General features: G+C 41.8%; 1 protein-coding gene across 1 annotated transcript in view; it reads left to right on the plus strand.

The window, feature by feature from the left end:
* Nucleotides 1-27,993, plus strand: part of DOCK1 (dedicator of cytokinesis 1) — a 906,712-nt gene that overhangs the window by 726,639 nt on the left and 152,080 nt on the right. The window contains exons 36-38 of the mRNA XM_030202953.1: nt 943-983; nt 5,118-5,208; nt 15,724-15,843. Coding sequence (XP_030058813.1) covers nt 943-983; nt 5,118-5,208; nt 15,724-15,843 — 252 coding nt within the window. The remainder of the gene's footprint in view (nt 1-942; nt 984-5,117; nt 5,209-15,723; nt 15,844-27,993) is intronic.

Raw genomic sequence — 27,993 nt, forward strand, 5'->3', positions numbered from 1 at the left:
ACACCTTTGTTTTATCTGTACTGTATTATATACTTTTTCTTTGGGTGGGGGTTATTTTATAAGCGACTTGAATATGTAGAACTGCATTTTATGCTGTGAAGCATAGCAGTTATATACATGAATAAAAATAGGTACTCAAAAACATGGCATTTACTTTATGCAATGTGTGTGTAAGTGTTCCTGGGAGTGGAGAGTAAGCAGAGTGTGGGCCAATTCATTTGTATTTTACTAATTGCATACCTACGCACTGATTCCTACAGGCATGCACTTGCACAAACTTATCTATACCTTGGTATAGGAATTTTGGAGTAGGCAATTTTATAAAGGCACATAAATGGTTTTCATAAAATGTCTTCAGCATATGCACCTGCTTAGGCCCTTATTATAAAATTCCCTTCTAAGAGTACAGGAACATTAATATCTTGTATTCATTATTTTGCAGCTTCATGCTCCCCCCAAGCCCTAGCTTTCCAGCAGATTTTTTCCTCCCACCCATTCCTTTCCCTTTCCTCAAAACCCTGTCAGTATAAACATATATTACAAATGAACCATAAATTTCTAGAACAGTATGCAATAAAATATGCTTATAAGCGACTAAGGTGTCCTGTATAAAAATGTTTCTTGGATTAATGCTATATGTTTTTTTTCCTTGAATATCTTATCGCTATCTACTCCAAAGTCAAAAGCGTTCAGGTATATCAAATACTAAAGTGCATTCTGTAAAAGGACGATACAAATACACACAGGTATAAAAATGCCACACAGTGAAATCTCTGTAGAGTTGTTGCAATACTAAATTTAGATGTTATAGCATATAAATTTCATTTTAGATTATTGATTTGTATCACTTTGAATTTGTATTTAATCTGAAATGTGTGTGTGTATATTTATATATCAAATATGATCATCCTTAAATATGCAATTACTTTATTATTATTTCAGAATTTCTACAAAGAAATTGAAAGGGAAGAAATGTACATCAGGTTTGTAAATATATTTTGTGGTTACTAAACTTTATTTGTTCAGTTTTAGTAAACTTTAGCAGCTTGTAAAACATGAAAATTTAAAAAATAAATAAACAGTAGCCCAGGCAGAATTTTCAACTCGAAACAGTAAGTGTACAAGCACATAAAGCATTTCACATACTTTGAACTTTTTCTTTGGTCAAGCAAGGAACATTGAAAATGCCCATATTTTTTCTGCTGCTGAAATCTAATCTAATCTAATCTAATCTCTACATTTACAACCTTGGCTGATCTCAAATGGTCCAAAGCAGTCTACAAAAGAGCAAACCAGCACAGTACTACTGAGAAGATACTTCAAAATTTAGCCAGAAAGTAGACTATATCAGAATATGCCAAGACCATGCTAAGCATCCTAATATTCTGTCAGATTTTGATTAAATAAAATGTTTATTAAAGTGTCTGTGAAAAGAAGTATAATAAGTTTGTAACCTAATCTGTGGCAGTAAACTATTCCAAACCCTGCTTGCTTGGAAAGAAAACAGTTCTTCCAAAATGTGCATATAGTAAAGCACCCTTTGCTGTTGGAAAACTAAGCAGCTGTGGTGTCAAAAAGTGGAGCCCTATTTTAGAAGGATGTGGAGAGGGAATTCAGATGTCCCCAGGTCAGAATGTGCACATGTATGGCTTCCTTTGTCCAGTGGAAACAATGATTTAAAAAGCTGCATATGGGGAAAACACACATGCAACACTGCTCCCCCCATATGTGAGTGGGAGCAGCTTTTAAAACATTTAAACATCACTGATCCCCACCACAGTGTCAGAACCCTCCTTCCTGAACTCCCAAAACATCTGATCTCCCCACTGCTCTCTGAACAGTGGTGTAGCCACAGGTGGGCCTGGCTCAGGCCCACTCAACAGTAGCACACGTTTAGCAGTAGCTGTTGGGGATCCCAAGCTCTGCTAGCTGAAAATTTCCCCCTGATGGTAACAAAAACGTTGCTATCCACGATGCTGGCACCTGTGTATGCTCAGTTTTTAGCGCATGCCTGCTGCAGACTAACAAGGTGGAAAGAATCATTTTCCCACCAACTTAGATATTTTTTTGGTGTGGGGGGGGGGGGGAGGAGAACACTTGGTGCCCACCCACTTCTTGCCTAGGCCCACCCAAAATCTGCTGTCTGGCTACGCCCCTGTCTCTGAAAGCACCTTATGCCCCCTGTTGCACCCCCCCCCCCTCAAAAAAAAGAAGACTGACATGAAGGAACTCCTCTGAGGGTCTCTGCTTTCAGACCCCCCCCCCCCCCACAGGTTCCATTCTTGACTGTCATGGGGGTGGGGGTTTCCTGGTGGTGTAGTGAGAACAGGAGTGATTCCTGGTCACTCCTCTTGTTAGGCCAGGAGCTGAGAATGGCTGCTGTAAACCCCCAATGGTAATATTTCAGTACTGTGGCTAGACTCCCTAATTTGGTAGCCTGAACCCTAGTGGTAGTAGCCTAGTGGCTGAACATATAGCCAAAAATCAGTAGCAACCAGGAATCATTCCTATTCCAACTATACCACTAGTGATCCTCTGGGAGTGATAAAGGAACCAGACATCAGTACTGACACCTGCCTCATTTAACAGGCACAATTTTAATTGTCCCTGGGGGTAGGTGTAAATTCCAATGTCTAGGTATTTTGTTGGATCAACATGGATTTCTCTTGTGGAATGGGGAATCCACGTTAATATATTAGCCCATCCAAATCACTCCTCCTTCCTGCCCCCATCACAGCTTGAAATCTGTAGATGATGAGCATCACCATGTGTAAATAGCCCCTATTGTAAAATAGGAGTTCTTGCCCCAGTCCTGGGACAGACCCAGCCAATCAGGTTTTCAGGATACTCACAATGACTGTGCATGAGGTAGTGCATGCAAATTTATATCATACATATTCGTTGTGGATATCTTGAAAACCAGACTGGCATTTTTTTTTTTGTAAGCCTGGGTTGAGAACCCTTGTTCTAAAATAAAGAGTGGCCTATCGGTTAGTGCAGTGGGTTGTGGACCTGCGGAACTGGATTCAATTCCCGCTGCTGCCTTATGGTTGGCAGTGGATTGAGATCCTGGGGAACCAGGTTCAAGTCCCTCTGCAGCTCCATGTGACCCTGCGTAAGTCACTTAACCCTCTGTTGCCCTAGGTACAACAGTAGTGCAATGTACTACTTAGATTGTGAGTCCACTAGAGATAGACCTAGTATCTGTAAAATGAAACTGTAAACTGCTTAGGTCTAAGTGGTATATAAATACTGAAATTAATGAATGAAGGACCTGATTATCATAGTTTTAGGGCTGAATCATGGGGCTATGGCGCTTTGACCAAACCTTTGACTTTTTCGGTTATTACTTCGTTATACCGGATTGGACAGAGGAGTTTGTGCAGTAGCACTCTGTACGTGATTTCTCAGCAAGAAGTTAACTATTTGTCAGTTTGATCTGCAAGAGCTTTTTTCTATATTGGAAATCAATAGACCCCCGACGCAGGCCTTTACGGCCGAAACACAATTCGTGTCGGGTTTGCTTTTATTGATTTGAAATAAAGACCTTATTTAAGAAAACACCACTTGTGAGAGGACTCTTTTGGATCCACTGTCTGTGTGTTTTGGCTTCCAGAAAGATTAAGCACTGTGAAAATAGCATGTTTTTAGTCAAATAAAGTTATGCAAGAAGACCGTTTGTTTTTAATTTTAGTTACTTTGAGAAATTAAGTGGTTTAATTGCTTATCCTAGATTAGGAGGTATTTTATAAATAATTTTCCATGTGTATTGTACAGGGGTATACACATGTAATAAATATACCAAAAGATCGTGCCTCGTTTTAAGTGATCTGCACCAAGGCATTCCTTAGGGCATAGTTGGACAGAGTTGCAATATACGCACGTATATCATAAAACACACAAGTACATTTATACCTTCTTCAGAGCAGGGGTAAACTGATATGACAACTCATGTTTCCACTGGTCATCGGACAAGCCTATGAAGGCATGTAGGGAATTTGGGTGGATCTTTTATAAACACTCAATTTTTTGCTTCTTCTTAGTTCTTCTGTTCAGCAGTTTGTTGTATGGCTCTTTTGATCCTGAATAAAAATCATTTAACTTTAAAATTACTACCATTACTTAAGCTCCAAGAACTGGCTCCAATAGTACACAAGTACCTATCCAAAATTATTCATCTGCTCTGGAAAAGGTGTAAATGTGTGTGCTGATTCTCCACTTGTGTCCACTTATATTATAACATACGAAGATATAACAACTTAGCTTCTGTTCTTCCCAAGCTGTGTCCCTGGGAATACCTACATACAGATCGAGTCAATGTAGGCTATTTTTCCTTGTGCCTACTTTTTATGTGCATATAAATGCCGACTGTACCTGAATATACACGTCTTCAATACCTTTCAGGCTTGTAGGCAGTATCGGGGCAATTCTATAAATTGGCACCTCAGTCTTGGTGCCCCAATGCCATGTGCTTAGTACCAACTCTATAGCAGCATCTTGGCACCAGGATTCCATTATGCAAATCCCTGCACATGAACTTTAAATACCACCATGCTACAATTTAATGAAATATAGATTTACTCCCATTTTGGGGGGGGGGGGGGGGGCGCACATAACAGATGCATGCCAAGTGGCATTTGGTCGTGCATGAGTCTTTACCACTAGGTCAATGGCTGGTGGTAAGGTCTCAGATCCAAAATGGACGCACGGCAATTTTCATTTTGCCACACGTCCATTTTCCGCAAAAATTTTAAGAAGGCCTTTTTTACAGGCGAGCTAAAAAATGGATCGGCGTGCGCCCAAAACCCGCACCTACACTACCGCAAGCCATTTTTCAGTGCGCCTTTGTAAAAGGACCCCTTAGAGTTTAGGTGTACTGTTTTATTGCAGAAATTTAGGGTCCTGTTTTCTAAGATGCCACTAGCATTATTAGCTCATGCTAACGCTAGAGACACCCATAGGAATATATAGGTGTCTCTAGTGTTAGCGCGTGCTAAAAGCGCTAGTGCACCTACAGTGTGTCTTAGTAAACAGGACCCTTAGTGTTTAGATGTTTTGCTCTTCGGCACAAATTGGTTTGCAATATTTTTAGGACCAGTTCTTTTTTATTCTTTCAGGTATTTGTACAAGCTGTGTGACCTGCACAAAGAGTGTGATAATTACACAGAAGCTGCTTACACGCTGTTGTTGCATGCAAAGCTTCTAAAGGTACCAAAAATAATGTTATTTTTCCAAAATGTTTCTATTTCAAGTTAAGGACACTTTAGAGCCTTTTTACCAAGCTGCATCAGCTTTTAATGCAGCAATCAACACAGTCCAAAACCAGCAAGTGAATTAAATGTAACTGAGTAATACTTTGACAGGAGGAAAAAGACTTCAGATGCTCAGTTAAAGTGCTATTGATGCACAGTTTATCACCGAGGAGCTGCTTCATCAGTAAAAAAAAAAAAAAAAACTCCTGTTAACTTTTACTTAATAGCGGTTCATTTTTAATTTTTTTATGTAGTTTTTCATGGCTCGATTTCAGAGGATTAATAATGCTTGCTGGTATCTTTTGCTGCTGTATTTGTGCGGGACTGGTGTTGTTGTGTTGATTAGTAGTCTGTATTGTTGTATTTTTTGTTATTATGGGCCCTAAGCGCAAATTCTATAATGGCAGTTTTGTGTACAACTGACATTATCTGCCTTACACACCTAGCTTTAGGTGTGAGTTATTGCGCTAACTCAATGGCTGGCATAGATGCTCATGCCTAACTAGGCAGTTTGGCATGTAAACACTAGTATTCTATAACTCGCGTATGTATCTGCCTGGCATGCCCCCGACCTGCTCATGCCTTTCCCAGGTCCCCATCACCTTGAATTTGTGCACTCTGGAATTTGAATGCACAACTTACACAGGTAACTGCCCCTAGTTGTATTCTATAACTGCCCATTAGCTCCAATCATAGCCACTATTTGGTTGTTAAGGCCAATTAGCAATTAATTAATGCAGTAAGTTATATGCACAACTGAACTTATTCTATAAGTTGTGTGCGCAAAATTGCACACTAGTTGGAAATTTGGGTGCACAACTTTCTAGAAGTATGGGGAGTAGAGTTTTGAGGTAGTTCCCCCCCCCCCCCCCTGAGTATCCTCTTGCACCAGACTTTTTCTACTTGGGAATCTTTTCTCCATGATACCTTCTCCTGTAATTAAGCTCCAAGTAGAGGTCACTCCTTTGGTGGCATGGGGTTCAAGCTTTCAGGGTTATTCCATACGTTAATAGTTAGGCAGAGAGATGTGTGCAACCCTGGTCCCACTGAAAATAGTTCTGGATGCCAGCTATGCTCTTCAGGGTAAGTACCCAGACCAGGATCCACAAAAATCATGTCTGATTAGATAGCACATGATCCCGGGCTGGACTTAATCCCAGTGGGCCAGGAGGTCTCACTTTTATCATTCCCCAAGAAATCTACTCAAACACCTTCTTTTATTTAAAAAAACAAACCCAAAAAACCCCAAATTCCAACTATACTGAACAGAAAAACTCAGGAACAGTCTTTAACAAACAAATCAGGTGGTAACTTCCAAACATAAAACAGTACAATAGATCCACTAATAGAAAAACAATGTCACTCCCCTCACGTGATGGGTTCTGTCTTTTTCCGCTTGGCAGCACAATCCAAGGGCAGACCACCTCATCACTGTTTCGTTATCCTGCTTCGCTCTCTCTCCCAGTGGGCAGACTTGGTCACGGACCGGACCTCTTTTGTCCATCCAATTTTTGAGGTGTGGTTCCTCTTACCCACCACTTCTTCTGTCCATCTCTCCAGGCTCTCAATCCCTTCTCCTCAGAGGGCCAATTCTCCACTTGTCTTCGCCCCTGCTAGTGGGCATAAACACTACACTGTGCTCCCACAGCCCTCCGTTTCTTTTGCCAAGACAGGATATCCCCTCAGATCTTTGGGGGGGTGGGGGGGTTGGGCTACCAAAGACCCCGTGTAGTTCCAAGCTACCACTTTTATTGCTCAGACTCCTCCACCAATTTAATAATTCTTGCCAATCATCTCTCCCCATAACAATCTTTCATTGCAAACAGTTTAACTCCTTCCCCCTTAAGCAACTGTGCTTTTCCCCAGTGGCATAACATTCCAATAGCCCAGCCCCTTCTGGCTGTTTAATAAGCTTCCTCTTCTAGTAACACTAGGGGAGACCTACTCGTCCAAGAAGGTTTTCCTGAGGGGCTTACATGTACAAAACCTCTGGCTTTTACATTCACTTCACATCAAGACATTAACCAAACTAAAGGGAACTTCACACTAGACATGAGCTAACTAGGTTCAAGGGTTGAGCGTTAAAGAGTCACTACAAATTAAATCCACACAACAGCCCACCAACAGAGAGTTCTAGGGGTTTCTGGCTTATGTAAGGCAAGCAGAATCACTACAGCCATCCCAGGAGGGATGAATGATCAGAATGGTGCTCGCCTCCCTACTGCATTAAACTGGTATGGTCCTAAAACCAGGAGGACACTGGACTAATGAGAATCTTAATAGAATCCTTTCATGTGATAAGGAAATTCTGTAAGGGAAGATGCTAGGAATGCTCTGAATAGTAACTGCAGAGGACTGCAATATGCTACTACATGTGCCAAAGGGGCATAGCCCTTTCTGTGCCCCATAATGTATGAGAGGGACCATTCTGAGGTTTTAAGTTTTCCTTGTTTTTTTTTTTTGTTTGTTTGTTTGTTTTTGGGGGGGGGGGTTGCTGCCTGTCACTTAAAGATCTCCAAGAAAGAAAGAGAAATCCAGAATCTGAAGGGATCAGAATCCTAGCTAGTTTACAAAGAGGGATCAAGAAACCAAAACAATAGTTTATTTCAATACAGTTCTCAAGCTTAGAAAGTCATAACATAATATAGATCTCTGCTGTAGATGAATCTCCCTGGAGAATTTTAGTCTTCCAAGAAGCAGGCACTGCAGAGAGACAAACTCTCAGCAAGAACTATTTGCATAATTAACACTTTACTTTCTAACTTTCTGTTGTTCTACAGAACAAATGCCTCATTGAAGGGACCACTAAAATTGTTAACTTTTATTTTGTGGAAGGGTAGCAGCCAGTGACACATAAAGGGGATTTTGTGTGCCTCCTAGTGAAAAATAGGTCCCTTAACCAGCACAAGCTTGAAAACTAATGGCTGGTATATAACATCCCTTTCCTGGGAAAACTTGTAGAATAGACAGTCTGCATTCAACTTGATGACTGGCTAAATGAAAGAAAGTGGTTAGACCCATGTCAGTCTAGCTTCAGATCTGGGTATGGAACAGAGACAGGTGTATTGTATGTATTTACTTCTATTCCTCCTTTAACATAAATTGCAAAGTGGATTACAGTAATAAATTTCTGCATTCAGAAGGAGCTCACATGCAACTTGAAACAATACAGTAAGAGAATGACATCATAAAAAAAATGATAAATTTTGATCCAGAGTTTCTAAATAATAGGCATGAATTAGTTTGCCATAAATCAACATGTAGGCTGTTCCAGAACCTTATACTTTGAAAGTCAATTAATTTTTCTCTCATAGATTTACGATTAACTCCTTTCAGAGATGAAACTCCATAGAAACTACGACAGAGGATTTGTCTCATTTCTAGTGTTGCTGGGTTTCTCAGTAGCCTTCAGCACTGGGGACAATAATATCGTGCTTACACAGCCGATAAGTATCAGTGGTAAAGTATTTACATGGTTCAAATTCTGTTTGTTAGACAAACAGCACATCATCACCTTGGCCACTGAACTGAGTGCTACCATGGAGATCCATACTGTCATCTATTTTATTTAAATATCTGCCTCTAGCTGAGCTGCTTCAGTTGATGAGCACAAAATTCTGTATCTATGATTTCTAGCTACTTATACCCATTGAATCAGATCTACCCACATCTTTGAGTAAACTGGCTTCCAGTACCCAACAGGGCCAAATGTAAAACTATCTCTGATTTTCAAGACCCTTAACCTTTATAGAATAAGGCCCATTTTGGCTATGTTTCTAAATGTACACTCCTAAAATTTATGCTCCTAATTTTGAGCATAATTTATGCTCCTAAATTAGGAGTATAATCTGTTTTGGAGCATAGAGTATGCTCCTAATTTAGGAGCATAAATTTAGACTGTAAAATTTAGGAGCATATATATAGCGCGCCTAGAGATCTGCGCCAAAATCGGCATGGATTCTATAACAATGCGCATTATTTAACAAGCTTAACAATCTAATGAGCATTGGTAACAGCATTTAACAAGCAATAATGAGCACTAATTGTCACTGATTAGAATTTAGGCACACAACTTGCTAAGTGTATTCTGTAACGATACGCTCGAAACTTCTAACATGTACAGGCAAAAAGGGGCATGGTTATAGGCGGGGAAATAGGCATTTTGTGGGCATTCCAAAGTTTATATGCCCAGTGCGTCTAAATCTACACGCTGGAATTTACACCATGTTTTCGTTGGTGTAAATGGATGCATGTAGATTTAGGCGCTAAAATATCAATTAAGCGTATTCTATAAATCTAGGCACCGATTATAGAATACACGTAGTTGGTATTGATTTCAGCGCAGATTTTTTAAGTGCCATGTATAGAATCTCCCCCCTAACCTTTATGGAATAAGGTCCAATATGCCAAAGTACCTAAAGAATAAGTTAGCCCTCTACATGCCTTTAAGGCCTTCAAGGTGTTCTCAAAGAACTTGAACAGTTTTATTTAATATCTACTTCAAGACTCTAGCCGAGCTGCTTCAGTTGATGAACACAAAGTTCTATATCTATGCAGATGATTTATAGCTACTTACAAATATCCGCATAAACAAATGGGGTTTACACTTTCCACAAGACTGGAACATGATGAAAAACAGGGTGGAAAGGAACAAAGTCCAAGAGATCAATCCAAAACTTTATTTGGACCCTACACGGTCCGTGTTTCGGCTTAAAAAAGCCGCCTTCAGGGGTCAATCGATGAATGCTCAACTGAGTATCGATTGATAATGGAGCGCATAAATATCTGTCACTTACTCAAGATGTATCTAACATCCAACCGGAATAGCTTCAAATTGTGTCGAAAGATGGGCGACCTTCTCACAGGGTCGCCCAAATCAGCATAATCGAAAGCCGATTTTGGGCGCCCCCAACTGCTTTCCGTCATGGGGATGACCAAAGTTCACGGGGGCGTGTTGGAGGTGTAGTGAAGGCGGGTCTTGGGTGTGCCTAACACATGGGCATCCTTGACCCATAATGGAAAAATAATGGCGTCCCTGACGAGCATTTGGACAACTTTATCTGGTCCTGTTTTTCTTACGAAAAAGCCACAAAAAGGTGCCCAAACTGACCAGATGACCACCAGAGAGAATCGGGGATGACCTCCCCTTACTCCCCCAGTGGTCACTAACCCCCTTTCACCCTCAAAAAAACAACTTTAGAAATATGTCGTGCCAGCCTCAAATGTCATACTCAGGTCCATCGCAGCAGTATGCAGGTACCTGGAGCAGTTTTAGTGGGTGCAGTGCACTTCAGGCAGGCAGGCCCAGCCCCCCTTACCTGTTACACTTGTGGTGGTAAATGTGAGCCCTCCAAAACCCACCAGAAATCCACTGTACCCACATCTAGGTGCTGCCCTTCACCCATAAGGGCTATGGTAGTGGTATACAGTTGTGGGTAGTGGGTTTGGGGGGGGGGGGTTGGGAGCTATTTATGAAGTCCACTGCAGTGCCCCCTAGGGTGCTCGTTAGGTGTCCTGGCATGTCAGGGGAGCCAGTGTACTACGATTGCTGGCTCCTCCCACGACCAAATGGCTTGGATTTGGTCGTTTCTGAGATGGGCGTCCTCGGCTTCCATTATCGCCGAAAATCAGAAACGACCAAGTCTAGGGATGACCATCTCTAAGGTCGACCTAAATTTCAAGATTCGGTCGTCCCCGACCGTATTATCGAAACGAAACATGGACGTCCATCTTGTTTCAATAATACAGGTTTCCCCGCCCCTTTGCCGGGACATCCTGCTAGGACGTCCTCGGGAAAACTTGAGCGCCCTTTTCAACTATGCCCCTCCTGATCTTCTATTGTCTCTTTTGCAACCTTGCTATCAGGATGCGCTACCTTCCCTGTTTTGGTGATATCCTTGAAAGATACCTTGTTCCGAACCAAACATTTTTGAACGACTGTCGGCCTTCCCCCAGTTTCTATTTTAAAAGCTGCTCTATCTCCTTTTTAAATGCCGATGCCAGCACCCTGGTCCCACCCTAGTTAAGGTGGAGCCCATCCTTCCGGAATAGACTCCCCCTTCCCCAGAATGTTGCCCAGTTCCTTACAAATCTAAAACCCTCCTCCCTGCACCATCACCTCATTCACGCATTGAGAATCCAGAGCTCTGCCTGTCTCTTGGGCCTTCACATGGAACAGGTAGCACTTTGGAAAATGCTATCCTAGAGATTCTGGATTTGAGCTTTCTATCTAAGAGCCTAAATTTAGCTTCCAGAACCTCTCTCTCACATTTTCTTATGTCATTAGTACCCACATGTACCAAGACAGCCAGCTCCTCCCCAGCACTATCTAAAATCCTATCTAGTTGACACGTGAGGTCTGCCACCTTCGCACCAGGCAGGTAAGTGACCAGGCGATCCTCAAGTCCACCAGCCATCCAGCTATCTACATGCCTAATAATTGAATCACCAACTACAACAGCTGTCCTAACCCATGCCTCCTGGGCAGAAGTTCCTGGAGACACATCCTCAGTACGAGAGGATATTGCATCCCCTGGTGTGCTGGTCCTGTCTACAGGATTACTTCCAGTTCTAGTAAAATGACTGCCTGTGTAACTGAAACTCAGGAATGGTAAAACAACAACAAACTTTGCCTGAACCCAAATAAAACAGAGATTATTTGGATACCAAACACAAGTGGACAAATACCTGACTTCAAAATACTTTTTGAAAAGTATGAATTCCCACAAAAATCACAGGTCAGGAACCTTGGGATACTGCTAGCCTCATCACTCACTCTGATCCCACAAATTCAAACAACCTTCAAAAATTGTCTCTCTCTCCATACATTGAAAAGCCGAGTCTGACCCATAGTGGCCCATGCCATGATAACATCACGACTAGACTACTGTAATGCCCTGTACACTGGCCAAACTTAAGAGTTTGTATCAGCTCCAACTAATTCAGAATGCTGCAACACGACTGATATAAGGCTGCAAGTGGTGTGACCGTATCACACCCATCCTGCAATAGCTACACTGGCTACCATTACCTTACAGGGCTAAATTTAAAACTCTATGTTTGATTTTCAAGGTCCTCAGACAAAATGGTTCAGAGTACTTAAAGAATAAGTTAGCTCTTTACACACCTTTAAGGCCTCTAAGGACCTCTCAAGTATCATCTCTATCTGTACCCTCGTCAGAAGAAATTGTACGGTGTGATACCCACCAGAAAGCCGCCTGAGCAGAAGCCCAGAGGAGCTAAGTATAACTCGAGACTACCTCTACTTCAGAAAGCAGGTGAAAGCCTGGCTCTTTTCCCAAGCCCTAAATACATAGGGTGACTGACTATGCACTCATTCTGCACCTGGATTAGCTTGCTTCACACACTGTAACTTAGATCAGTTCCTTATCGCTTGCTTAACTATACAAAGAACTTGCCTTGAGTTTAGCTAAGCATCAAATTATCCCAACTGACTCTGTACCACGTATCTTGTCTCCATCATATATATGCACCTTGGTCCCTCAGCTATATGGTAAGCTGTATTGTAGAAAATCTTTTACATCATATCTTTGTTAGTTTAATGTTCTAATGCATGTTTATTATGTGTATCATTAGTATCACTCTAACATTGTATTATATCTCTGGTATTTGAATTCCAATGCTTTTAAATTTGTATATTTTTGATATATTTCATGGCAGTTCTATTAGGTTTCAATTTACTGTTTTCAAGTTTGCCTCATTTATTGTATTCGTTTATTTTGTGTTATTTTATTATTGTTATGCTGTTAAAATTGTAAGTTGTAAGTTAAACTGTGCCTACTGTACACTGCCTTGCGTGAATCTCTTCATAAATGCAGTTAATAAATCTCAATAAATAAATGAGACAGATTTGCATACAGTGGAGATGGGTATCGTGAAATCATGACTGGCATGGTGTGTCCCAAGGACTGGGTTGAGAACCCCTTGTCTAGGTAGATAGCTGGGACAATTAGAAGGTAAAGACTTGGCTGAAGTTACAGTGAGTGTGGTTTAGAGCTTGGGTTGTCTCAATCCTAGTCTATTATTTTAACCACTAGGCTACCTGTCTCTAATAAATAACCATTATGCTATCTGCTTATGCCACCTGTTGACAATATTTTGTTAAATTTGTATTAAATTATCGTTGAGATTGGCTGTTTTAGTTTGAATGTATTGATTTCTTAGCATACTGACAAGTGGTTGTCCCATCACTATATTCCAAGTCTCAATGGATAAATAATACATTTGAGTTCCAAATAAGATTAGGCATGTTTATGGAAGCTAAATTAGTCAGACATTAGCAAGTGATGAAAGCATGCAGGGCATAGCTCATGGAATTCTTGCCAATACCTCTGCATGTTTTACGTGTAGCTGTTCTGGTTCTATGTATGTTTGAGAACTGGAAGGGCTAGAAAGGGGTGGTTTCACTTGAGTGCTACTCAAACATTCTATTAGCTTGGGGAGAATACTAACATGACACCATGTGATAATATATCAAGCCATTATTTTAAAACAGGGAGCCCATAGGTAGGCAGTGACAAGTAGTGTCTTTATAAAATACTAGTGTAAGACTCCTAACATTATTTGGCAGACTGACCTTGCTCTTTGCATCCCAGGATGTACCATGTGTGGTCAGGCGCCGCCACTTTGAAAGAAGGTAGTGGCAAGGCAAGAGCGAGTGGGCATCACTTCTGCCTGAACGAGAGGAAGGGGGTTGGGGTGCTACTAAACACCAACAAGAGGGGGGGGTTCTAAGTTGGGAGGGGGCAATGAAGGAGTACTGCCACTAGATGCCAGGAATTTAAGTTGGGGAGGGAAGTAGGTCAGTCATGTCAGGGTGTGAGTGATGTAGCTAGACTCTAGGGAACTTTTTGTTATTGTTGGGGGCAGGGGGATCAGTTCAGGGGGAGGGAGAGTGTACTGCTAGGCACCCACTCCTCTTAACCAAGCCACCTGTGCTGTCCTGGACCTCAGGAAAAATTGTGTGAACATCAAAACCCACTGTTTCCTTTCATTCATTGTAGTGGAATGCTTAATTGCCTCATTACCATCCATATAAATGGGATTCGCGGCCACGCTTATATAGAAGTTAACACCCGTGCTCAGCCCCTCTCTATCTTTCTCGGCATGTAACATGGGCGTACATCCTATGGTAACCGTGCAGTTAGACTTGTGGTATCTCTCTGCATTGGCCACTAAATTAGTAATATTTGGGTTAACTATGTTAACGTGTGTACTGTATCTCTGCTGCAAAGGGCTGTCAGAAGTGATACACCCAACCCTGAAGGGTGGGAGGATTATCTTGAGCAGCATAGATGATCTCTGATTCCAGAAAATCATACTAAGAAATTTAGACAATCATAAGCCAACAAGGGAACTTAGCCTTACTTTGCATGATCATCAGGGGAAGCTGGAGAGGAGATAACAAACAAAAAGGAAGTCTCAATATATTCAAATCACATTATTGTTTACATTTGTTTTACCTTTCCTCCAAGCAACAATTCTTTTCCATATATTTTAGCTCTTAATTTCATATGCCCAGGTCATAATTACAGATTGGATTACAGCTTGTTGGATGCACTGATAATGGCATAAGTGAATGTGTTACAGACTTTCTATCAACATAATCCTGCTACCTGTATCTGTCGGACTGTGTGGTAATAACAGTACAATATGACCTTAATCCTTTATACGAGGAAGACAAACTCAGGGGTCCTTTTACTAAATCATGGTAAAAAGTGGCCTTCGGTAGTATAGGTGTGTGTTTTGGGCACACGCCAGGCCAGTTTTTACCCCGTCTGCAAAAAAGGTCTTTTTTTTTTTTTAATGGGACAGGAAAAGGGTATGCGGTAAAACTGAAACCAGCATGCGACTAAAATTGACCTGAGCCCTTAATACCACCCATTAATCTAGCAGTAAGGGCTCATAGGCTACTTGCGCAGTGATCGATTGGCACGCACCAACTGCCAGTTACGTGGAAAGGCCATGTGTGGGAGGAAATAAATAAAATAAATCATCCAGGCGTGTTAGGTGTGTGGCAAATCTGAAATTACCGCTGGGGGGGTGCGATAGCCTGGTGGTAGTCTCATTTTGGCACGCACATAGAGCCTAGTGCGCCTTTGTAAAAGGGCCTCTGATACAGTGAGCCCATCAATAGAATCTTTGACTTTTTTAGTCTCTACTAATCACTGATAGAGTGATAACTGACCTTAGGGTTTACAACAATAAATAGAGTTCAGTCTCCCAATCACACATTCATTACATTCATTCAGATTTTATATCAGCACTTTTTTTGTTTGTATAGATTTAATTTGGTGCATGCACAGCGAAGCATTGTGTGAATTAGCATTTGCTGCACAGAAGTAAGAGAAAAAAAAGAACCTATGTGAGATGAGGTTAAATGTCATTGTGTGCCCTGAATAAGATTACCTTTTTTATCACTTCCTCTAAACTTTTTTTTTTTTTGATGCAGTGGTCAGAAGAGCCATGTGCAGCACACCTTACTCAACGAGATGGATACCAAGCAACTACTCAAGGGCAACTGAAAGATCAGCTGTACCAAGAAATTATTCATTACTTTGACAAGGGCAAGGTAAAACTCACAATAAACATAAACACTGCATTGTTTTTTTTCACATATATGTAAGCATAATTTTCAAATTTTTTGGTGCATTAAATGACTTTCAGCTAGCACTTGATTTGTTGTAAACAAAGATTTGAAATATTTGATGCTATCATCTAGCTAATGATGAAGACAATTTTATTAGAGGGTGCCTAGATTAATAAGGCAAGAAGGCGTCTATGTGTCTTATTTACAGTGTTTGCACACCTGCCCGCTCCCTTCCGTTTGTGCACCCATGTTTCCCCCCACCCCCCTTAGCTCCCCTCGCCTGCCCCCCCCCCCAGCTCCCCGACTTTCCTTGAAATCTTTAATTTACCCAAAATTGCGGCGAACTGGCAGTAAAAATAGCTGGCAGGCAGACAGGCTTGCCTCATCATCATTTTCCTTCCCTCTCAGCACATCCTGCCTTCCTCTGATGTAATTTCCTTTCTGCGAGGGTGGAACACGCTGAGAGGGAAGGAAAGCGACGAGGAGGCAAGCCTGCCTGCCTGTCAGCTGTTTTTACTGCCAGTTTGCCGTGACTTCGGGTAAATGCTGTGGCGTAGGAAGGGGGGGGCGGGAGGGGTGGTTCCGGTCGGGGGGTGCCAGCCCCGTTGGTTCCCTGCTCCCTCTGCCCCGGAACAGTTACTTCCTGTTCCAGGGCAGAGAGAGCAGGGAACCAGCGGGGCCGACGCAGCTCCGAGCGATGTGTACTCGGGGCGGATCGGCCCTCCGGCAGGTAAGAATGCACTCCGGGGGAGTGCGCCATGGAGGGGGGGGTCGCGCCGTGCTGCACCCGGGGGGGGGGGGTGCACAGCGGCGACACGCCCCGGGTGTCATTAGCCCTCGCTACGGCACTGGGTAAATGAAAGATTTCAAGGAAAGTCGGGGAGCTGAGGGAGGGCTGGGGGGGCTGGGGTTTGAACGAATCGCTGGACATGGAGGGGAGAGAGGAGAATTGCTGGACATGGAGGGGAGGGCAGGGGAGAAAGGAGAATCGCTGGGCATGGATTTGAGGGGAGGGCAGGGAAGAGAGAATTGCTGGACATGGATAGGAGGGGAGGGCAGAGAAGAGAGGAGACATACTGGACATGGAGGGGAGGGCAGGGGAGAGAGGAGACTCGCTGGACATGGATGGCAGGGGAGGACAGAAGGCAGAGGAGAATCGCTGGACATGGATGATAGAGATTTGCTGGACATAGATGGCAGGAGAGGACAGGGGCAGAGGAGAATCGCTGGTCATGGATGAGAGGGGAGGGCAGGGGAGAGAGGACACAGGCTGGACAAGGATGGGAGGGGAGGATAGGGAAGAGAGAATTGCTGGACATGGATGAGAGGGGAGGGCAGGGGAGAGGAGAATCGCTGGACATGGATGGCAGGGGAGAGGAGAATCGCTGGACATGGATGGGAGGGGAGGACAGGGGGCAGAGGAGAATCACTGGACATGGAGGGGAGGGCAGGGAAAAGAGAATTCCTGGACATGGAGGGGAGGGCAGGGGAGAGAGGAGAATTGCTGGACATGGTTGGGAGGGGAGGGCAGAGGAGAGAGGAGAATTGCTGGGCATGGAGGGGGGAGGGAGGGCAGAGGAGAGGAGAATCGCTGGACATGGCAGGGGAGGACAGGGGGCAGAGGAGAATTACTGCACATGGATGAGATGGGAGGGCAGGGGAGAGAGAGGAGACATACTAGACATGGATGGGAGGTCAGCGAAGAGAGATTCGCTGGACATGGATGGAAGGGGAGGGAACGGGAGAGAGGAGAATCGTTGGACATGGATGAGAGGGAATGACAGGGGATAGAGGAGAATTGCTGGACATGGGAGGGAAGGGCAGGGGAGAGGAGACATGCTGGACATGGATGGAGGGGAGGGAAGACAGGAAGGAGATGCACATGGATGGGAGGGGAGGACAGGGGAGAGAGGAGAAATGCTGAATATGGATGGAGAGGAGAGCAGGAGATAGAGGAGAATTGCTGGACATGGATGGATGGAGGAGTTGGCCGGGATAGAGGAGAAATGCTGGACTTGGATGGAGGAGAGGAGAGAGAGAATTATTGCTTTTTATGGATACAGGGGAGGGAGGAGAAGTGCTGGACATGGATGGAGGGGAGGAAAGAAAGAAAAAAGAAGAAGATGCACATGGATGGAGATGAGGAAACAGGAAGAGAGGAGAAAAACTGCACATGGATGGTGAAAATAGGCAAAAGCTGGATCCACGTTATACCTCCTCCAGTCAATTCCACGGAGGAGGACCCAGCTTTTACTTATGGATATAGGGCAAGAAATGAAGAAGAAAGGAGGAAAGTAAAGAAATATATGGAAAGGAAGCCCTGGAAACGGAGTTAAGAGAACAGATAGAGAGCAGCAGAATCAGAGACTGGGACCAATATGGATAGAAGAGCAAAGTCAAATCCAAGAAGACAGGAGAAGCCTCCACGGAAAGTCAAAGCAAATCAGCAAAAGTAGAGGCTGACAAATGCGCAAACCAATAGGGAGATGATATAAAAAAACAGTTTATTCGCTTTGGCGTCGAAACAAGGACCGTGTCGGGTCCTTGATACGAATATTCTGAATAAACTGGTTTTTTATATCATCTCCCTATTGGTTTGCGCATTTGTCAGCCTCTACTTTTGCTTAGAAAAGCAAAGTCACCAGACAACAAAGGTAGAAAAAATCATTTTATTTTCATTTTAGTGTTTGGAATATGTCCAATTTGAGAATTTACATCTGCTGTCTTATTTTGCACTGGGTATACTGGACCTGTAACAGCTTACAGAAATTATTTATAATGGGAAAAAATCATGCTATTTTTTCTCCTATACTAGTATAATATTTTCAATCATTCTGTTTATATGCACCATGGCTGGTATAAGGGGTGTGGCTGATGTGGGTGTGGTTATAATAGGGGTGGAGTCATGTGGTGACCCCGTCCATAATGAGTACCAGCACCTTTTTTTCTACAGAAAAAGCACTGCTTATTTAAATAGTAGCACAAATCCTGTAGAATTCACAGCTAGATTGAAGGCATGGACATTATACATGCTGAAGAGCAGCTGTACATAAATGTATGTGCTAGATAAAAATACACACACAAATCATGGCTCCACCCAAATAATGTCCCAAGCAAGCTTGTAGCATACATACTTTTAGGCATGACCTAATTTTATGAGAGCCTTTTACACACCTAAATCAGCATTCTGTGTGCAGAAATGGTTTTTAAAATTTCCCTCAATAAACCCAGAAAAGTCTTCTTAACTTGATGGTTAAAAATACAAAAGCATGTCATCTTAGCTGGAAAATAGGAATAAAATTATTAATTTTTTAAAGGGCTCTTGGTGGATAATTAATTGAATTGCTTCATGTGAAATTGTATATTAGTATAATCTTTTTTTCAATTAAAGCTATCTTCAAGGCATTGCCAATGATCTACTTTCAGTTTCTTGGTTGCAGTCACTGACTTCAAGGCAGGTTCAAGAAAATGTATTGAAATCAATCTAAGAGAATCTTCTGTGATGAAAGCGCTATCATTATTACCAACAAGAATAACTCTGAGTTAGAGGCATATGACAAAAAGCACTCATTTCACGTTATCTCAAATTAAAACTAAATTAAAGCTTCTCTTCAGGAAATATGTTTTAAGTACTATAAGTACATGGATCTATTAAAAATGATGTACCAGTAGAACATTTTTATGTTCATGCAAGTAATGACCCAACACCTTATATTTTTCTCAACAGTAGTAAAGGTTTATTTAGCATTCACTATAATGCAATATGAAACAGATATACAACAGTGAGCTGGCATAATTTAAAATTCATGCTAAAATGTAATAAATGCCCACTGGCAGTAGTTCTTCCTCCAGCGCGCACCATTTCCAGTGCTGCTGGATTAAAAAAAAATGGGTTAGCTGGTGGTAATCAGGCAGCACCGCACGTTGCACGGTTATTGCTAGGGTAGTGCAGGAGCCTTTAAATGCCCCCTCCCCCGCATGGCCACATGGTAAATGCAAGCTTACCTCATGGTCATGTGTTTTTTTTCAGGCTTTTTACCCGCTGCAGTAAAAAGGGCCCTGCACACGGCAAAAACTGCCACTACTGCAGGGCCCTTTTTACCATAGCTTGGTAAAAAGACCCCTTAGTGATAGCAGATAAAAACCATGCAGGTTAGCACCATTTATTCTGTCTCTCTTTTTTATTATTATTATTTATGTGAGTTGTTTTTTTTTTTATTTTGAGCATCAGTATTCTATGCTTTTATCTTCTCTCAATAGGGATCCTCTGTGTATATCCCATGCTTTTTTTGAATTCTTTTACTGTTTTCATCCCCACCACCTTCCGCAGAAGAATATTGTAGGTATCTGTCACCCTCTCGGTGAAGAAATATTTCCCAATGCTACTTTTCATTTCCCCCCTTACAGTTTCATTTAATATAATCTAATTTTATAGTATCTCCATTTTTGGAAAGGGTTTATTTGTTCATTTATATCATTCAAGTATTTAAATGTCTATATCGCATTTCCCCCATCCCTTCTCTCCTCCAGGGTATATATATTCAGATCTTCTTCTCATACATCTTTGGCGGAGACTCCATACCATCTTGGTTGCTTTCCTCTCAACCACTTTATGTCTTAACATAGTAGTGGATGGCACAAAAACACTAGCTTGATCCATCTAGTCCAGTGTTTCCCAAGTCGGTCCTGGAGTACCCCCTTGCCAGTCAGGTTTTCAGAAGATCCACAATGAATATATACAAGTGATTTGCATATACTGCCTCTATTGTATGCAAATCTATTTCATGTGTATTCATTTTGGATATCCTGAAAACCTGACTGGAAAGGGGGGTACTCCTGGACCGACTTGGGAAACACTGATCTAGTCTGCCCAGCAAGGTGGCTATTCATGAAGCAAAAATTTCTAATTGATTTTAGAATTTAATTAATTTGCAATAGATTACCCTAACAACATAAGTGTTTATCTGCTGTCATATATTCAACCTAGTTCCATTCCTGCTGCAATACCTCTCACCATTTCATAACTAGAAATTGTTTTGCTTATCTCATACTTTCTTTAATTAAGTTACTACTCCGTGCAAACACCTTAACTGGGGAGGTTCTTCCATGCATCTGTCACCCTTTCTTTAATGACATATTTCCATCAGAGTTCGTCCCTTTCACTCATATTATTTAATTTGTGTTTACAACCTTTAAGATAGTACTTACTAATTTAGGAGTATTTTATGGGTTTCATTCAGATGACCTGCAGCAGGTTGTTAGAGTTTTAGACTCCCCAAATGACACTGGATATGTTGAAGTGTTGTCTTTTAGTCACTGATGATTTACTGAAGAAGAATAATTGACTTGCTTTAAATATAAGAAAGACATTTTGGAATGTGGTAGGCAGGATAGTCCAAATCAGTTTTCTCCACTTTCAATTGGACTAACTGGGTGTGGAAAAAAGAGGTTTAGGGGCCCATTTACGAAGTGGCGGTAAGCCCAATGCAGGTTTACCGCTCACTAAAAGGGAAGTACCGCCAGGCTACCTCAGCAGCCTGGCGGTAGTTCCTTTTCCTAGCAAGCGCTATTTCCGATGCTACAAAAATATTTCTACTTTTGTAGGTTGGTGTGTACCCAGCAGTAATCACTGCCTAGTTATTGCTGGGTTAGCGCAGGAGCCCTTACCGCCACCTCAATGGGTGGTGGTAAGTGCTCTCCCCCCCCCCCCCTAAAATGGCTGTTCAGCAAGTGAGGAGGACAAGTGAAGTTCAGCAAGCAGAATGACTAGTTGCTGAGTGTTGCTGGCCAGAATAATATGCTTTATGACAAGTTTGAAATTTTTTTAATGAATCCTAATTCTTATTGGAAGCCAGGGTTGAGCTACAAGGAATGGGGTGGCATGATCACATTTCTCAGCATTATAGATTGCTTAACAGCCGTAGTTTGAATCAATTGGATGCATTTAAGTGAGTATAGGGGGACCCCAGCTAACAAAGAGTTACAGTAATCTAATCTGTTAGGAACCAGAGCATGGATAAGGGCTCTGAGTACATTGTCTTCAAGGAAACGATACAGTGATTGGATTTTACACAATGCAAGAAATTACTTATGAATGACTGTGGAAATGTGAGGTTCAAATGAGAGTGAACTATCAGAAAGGACCCTGAGAGAACGTATAGAGTCTTTGATGGGAATTGGAATAAGTGGGAGTGGACATCAAGATCTAGATAATTATAAGGCTTAGACATAGAGAGATTCAGGATCAGTTTTGTTATCAGAAATCCATAAAGACATTTGGCCAATCCTACCATCAAGTTTGTTGGAAATAGGCATCCAAAGCATCAGCTGTTCATTGTCGTCTGTATAGAGATAGGAAACTTGGTCCCAAATTCTGAATCAAAGTAGGTAAAGGAGCCAAGAACAGTTGAGGATGGGAAACAAGTTCAAGCCTTGAGGGACTCCATACAATAAGGGAAAGGTGGCAGAGGAGTTATCGATCAACACTTTGTAAGATCGAGCAGAAAAGTTCAAACAGAGCCCGTTTAAAACAGTACCATGGATGCCCATGTTCCTCAATCTAGCTAAAAGAAAGAGATTTTTTACATTAAAGGCAGCACTGAGCTTAAGCTGAATAAGAACCCAGTCCAAATGATGGATAATATTGAGCAAACAGACCAGGGTGAGCTCAGTGCTGTATCCCTCTTTGAAACATTACATTTTCAGGTGAAACACAATACTGGAGCCCCAATAATCATAAAATTGAGCAATAACTTCCCTTGCTGCTAATTTAGCTAAGTGGCTATGGGGCAGAAATTAGAATGGAGGCTGTATCAGAACCTTCATGCTTTAAGTGTGTACAGATTATGGACTGTTTCCATAGATGAGGAACTGTACTTGTAGAAAGACTGAAAATCATGTCCAGTAAAATGAGTGAGAGGGAAGGGGAACAATCCTTCCGTAACCAAGAGGGTGCTCCACATATATTGAACCTAGGGGATGAGAGGCTGTGATCTGCTTATTAAATTGGCCTTGAAAAATCATTGTGAAAGATGAAAAAGTGCTAAAGCTTTCCAAGGTATCTGGGGAAGTGGGGGAACCCAATAAAGGGGATAAAGGAAGAGATGGAAAAGTGGCAGTTGTGCAATTAGAAGGGTCCCTTAAGAGATACTATCTTGTCCATCAAGAAAAAAAGTAAAACAGTTGGCTGAAAAACGAACGGTTGGCAAAATTTAAAAATGAACAGAACTTAAGGGGCCCAATATTCAGACCATGGGAGGCAGCCCACATAAGTGCCACGACCCGTGCTGACCCCGGATATTCAGTGCCGGGCCGTTTCCAGTGTCTGGCATTGAATATCCACTTGACCAGCTCAAACTTCATCAGCTAAGTGAATATTCAGCACTGGCCAGTTATGTTTATAGCAGCCAAAGATAGGACTGCTATTTGGGTGATCCAGTTTACCCGCTAAACTTAGCTAGCCAGCACTTGGATATTCACAGATAGCCGGTTAGCTGCTGTGGGCTAACCGTGAATATACAGGAGAGATAATCAGCTCTCTTTCACTGAATATTAGTGATTAGCCAGTTAAATGCTATTTAACCGGACAGGAGCCATTACTGGCCAGTTAACTAATCCTGAACATTGGCCAGAAGGTGTCCACAGACAAAAACAACTGCTGGAGATAGTTGGTGGCGGTCAAAATCTTCTCAGAGAGCTATGGCTTCTTACTCTGGAGGATAGCTGTGTTATAGGAAGTTTGGAGGCTACAATATTGAAGAATGTCATCCAGTGAGTGTGTCTTCCTCTAACGACATTCCTAATGCCATTGTTCCTTTCTTTGGTAAGACTCACCTTGCATAGAGAAGAAACGGCAGGACCAATGGGAAGATGCTGCTAAAAGTATAGTACAGGAATAAGTCATTTACTAACGGGAAGAGGCTTAAACAGCAGAGATGCTGAACACCAACTAGTCAGCACAGGGATCAGAAGCAGTGCCTTAAGTTCAGTGTCTATAACTATTGGGCAAGGAATGGAAAAAGAGAATACCAGGGACATGCAGAGGAGCAGAACCTGTTCGTTTGTCACGCTCCTTCAGCATGCTGTCAAGGTGCATACCAGCGGCAACCACGCACCGCAGTCAGATGCAGATTTAAGTGGGGAAGGCATCACCTTGACAATTGGGAACAAAGTAGGTGGAGTCACAGTGTCTGGACGGGAATTGGTAACAGGTTGCAAAAGTATACAGCACATTAAAAACATCAGATACAAAATTCACTTTAGTAACACAGAGTGAGCAAAAGCTCTTTTGACAATCAGGTGTAAAGTGAGTGGAGTCACAGCCCCTGGAATAGGAACCACTAACAGGCTTGTCAAAGTAGGCAGATGGGAACAAGGTATACAGCACATTAACAGTATCAGACACAAAATTAACTTTTAACACAGAGTGAACAAAATTAACTTTTAACACAGAGTGAACAAAATTAGTGAGAGAATTAGTTATAAACCTGTTCAAGTACATTAGCAGAGTTCCTTCTTTAGCCAGGTTGAGGCTTTTGGGGGCCAAAGACGAGGACATGTTCAATTGTGGGACCTAAATTAAGAGAAGAGTTAACCATTTAGGGTTTTGAAAAAAGGTCAAAGCTTTAGTTATTTACTTTTTTGGCTAAAGCTTACATCCGAGTTTTGAATAGGGGGAGGGGTTATACTGTGATTTTTTTTGTTTTTTTATTTTAATTTTTTGTATTGTTTTATATTCTTTGTTTTTGTTGTCTTTTACTTCATGTATGTTCTTTTGTCATCTGCTGAGATTAGAGAATTGGAGCCTTATATATCATGACCTCTTATTAGGTAACTCTAGTCCTTGAGGCTATACACTAGTCAGGTTTTCAATATGAATGTGCATGAGATAGATTTACATACATTGCAGGAAAAGCATGCAGATATGTCTCATACTTAATCTTTATTAATGTTCTGAAAATACAATCAGTGTATAGTCCTTGATAACTGGAAGTTCCTCAACCCCCCCCCCCCCCCCACCTTGTTCTAGAGCACTCTTTTCTCTGACAAACTTTACATCTTGTGCATTATTGATATTTTTAATGCATTTAAGATGTCTATCCAGTTTATTTTCGAAGGAGATCGCCGGCCATCTTCCGACACAAATCGAGAGATGGCCAACCATCTCCTGAAGCCGGCCAAATCGGTATAATCGAAAGCTGATTTTGGCCAGCTCCAACTGCTTTCCATCGCAGAGCCGGCCAAAGTTTCTGGGGGCGTGTCAGAAGGGTAGCGAAGACGGGACGGGGCGTGCCGGGGCGTGCTTAAGAGATGGGCGCCCTCAGCCGATAATGGAAAAAAGAACGCTAGCCTTCACAAGAATTTGGTCCACTTTATTTGGTTCCTTTTTTTTCAGGTCCAAGTCCCCAAAAAGTGCCCAAACTGACCAGATGACCACCGGAGGGAATCAGGGATGACCTTTCCTGACTCACCCAGTGGTCACTAACGCCCTCCCACCCTCAAAAAAATAACTTTAAAAACTTTTTTTCTAGCCTCTATGCCAGCCTCAAATGTCATACCAGCTCCCTGACAGCAGTATGCAGATCCCTGGAGCAGTTTTTAGTGGGTGCAGTGCACTTTCAGGCAGGTGGACTCACGCCCATTCCCCCCTACCTGTTACACTTGTGGTAAATGTGAGCCCTCCAAAACCCACCAGAAACCCACTGTACCCACATGTAGGTGCCCCCCTTCACCCATAAGGGCTATGGTAATGGTGTAGAGTTGTGGGGAGTGGGTTTTGGGGGGGATTTGGGGGGCTCAGCACCCAAGGTAAGGGAGCTATTTTAATGTTTTTTTTTGTTTGTTTTTTTAGAAGTGCCCCCTAGGGTACCTGGTTGGTGTCCTGGCATGTCAGGGGGACCAGTGCACTACAAATTGTGGCTCCTCCCATGACCAAATGCTTTGAATTTGGCCAGATTTGAGATGGCCGGCCTCGGTTTCCATTATGGGCAAAAACCGAGGCCGGCCATCTCTAACTCGTCCATCTCTGACATTTGGGTGGCCCCAACCATATTATCAAAAAAAAAGATGTCCGGCCATCTTCGTGGCGCCGTCCTCGGAGATGGACACCCTTAGAGATGGGCGTCCCCATTCGAAAATGCCCCTCTATATCATCCCAAATGATTCTTGTCTCCTGCAGGATGATAGCAGCCTCATTTACTAGCCTGTATTAATTCTGCTAAAGTGCAAAAAGTGAGTTAATGCATGTTACGTAACACAAAGCAAAAAATGTAAAAACTTTCCAGAATATTATCACAGCTGAAAAGTATACCAAAACATAGATCACTCTGAACATAATAGTGAAGAGACGCCTTCAGTGTAAATCTATCACACAGAAGGGCTTATAGAACTTTTAAGTCAATTTATTTGACTTGGTTATTCACGCCCATATGCACCATCACAGACAACTCTTATACGTGCTCAACCTATATGCCAAAATCAAACTAAGTGAAAGTCTGTTCTGTAATGGTATAATTTCTCAGTGTTTGATAGTCTGCTAAATACTATAAGTTCACTGTAAGTTCGCTGTAAGTGATGGAATCGCTTCAGTGGCTGCAGTTTTCCAATAGTGGCATAAACAACAATATAAGTAATATTCAAACAAACGCTGTATGACTTATCTTTTCAAAAAAGGACGAGTACTTTTCAACAGAGAACTCCATTTTGTTAAATCTTCCATAAGGAACAGTCACATTCAATGTGAAGGGACATGTTTAAATCTCCTTCCCCAACTCTGCATATTTGATACAAGATGGCAGATCCATGCATCATTATTCTGTATGGGACCTATTTACTAAGTGCATTAATCACATTGATATGCATTAATAAGTAAACTCAAGATAGTGAATAAATTCCTAAGTGCTGTATAATGTAATCCAGTGAGATGGTAGATACCAGTTGACAGTATATTACATGGAAAATAATCTTGGATAAATTTGGAAACGTTATGGTTATGAAGAGTTTTTGTAGCAACTATGCCAAATGCAGTCACCAAAATTATAATCTAAAACAACTTGGTGCCACTAATGTTAATTAAAACTGACTATTACTTTAGCCTATATATAATGGCCTATTTAGTATTGCGGATAATTTACATATAATTTTCAGTTTACTCGTGTTACTAACCAGCTGGAACATTTGTACCTATATTTTAACCTTAGTTTAAATCTCATGGCTCCTCTTTCTCACTAATTATACATGCATGAAGCTTTATGGCCCTGATGTGTTGAGTAGACTAACCAATTATTATGTATGCTAATAAGCAATTTGTGAACAGCAGGCAGAATACCGGCTGTTTACATGCATTTGTTCTGTAAGACATTAAACTTAATGCTTTTTTTAAAGGTACCAGGATACTTCATGTATGGACTGAATACTTCTTCATAATTTGGCTACTCACTATCATGCAGACAAAGAGTCTGCTTACCATGGTCAAGTACTTACAGTCACTATTGTGGGAGTTTTTAAAAATAGTTTTCTACCTATCTTATAATGCAAAATGTTTTAAAAGAAAACTATTTATTTTCTGTGTACCATTCATGAAAAGCTCAGGGTAATATGTCTTTCAAATTAGAGCATTCACAGGAGCACTTGTGAGCATACAAGAAATGGCAGACTAAGAGACCTTCTCTCCATAAGGCACATCAATTGTTTTTAGCATTCTGTTGTACTCCAAAATCTGTCCTTATTGTGAATTCTGCCTACTAAAATGTTGGCAAGTAAAATGGGTAAAGCTGATGAAGCTTTCACATTGCTATCTGCTTGAAGCATTCTAAATAGGATTCTGGCTACCTAGAGAAGATGGTACCCAGCAAAGGTGACGGCTCCCTTGGTCAAGTCATATCTTATTACAAGTGAGTTATACACAGCAATGTTGGTTGCGATTAAAGTTCTGATTCTTCTCAATCTTGTATGGTATTATTTTTTTAATCCTATATATCATTTCTATATCATGTCTTTTTTTATCTTTAATCTAATCAACAACCACACTAGCAATCCACTTCATTGTTATTCAAAATCACAGGTATCCATTTCACTGAAGTGGATCAATTCCACATCTAATAACATATACTGCATGTAACTCCAGTTTATATA

This window comes from Microcaecilia unicolor, chromosome 5 (genome assembly GCF_901765095.1).
Source record: "Microcaecilia unicolor chromosome 5, aMicUni1.1, whole genome shotgun sequence".
NCBI lineage: Eukaryota > Metazoa > Chordata > Amphibia > Gymnophiona > Siphonopidae > Microcaecilia > Microcaecilia unicolor.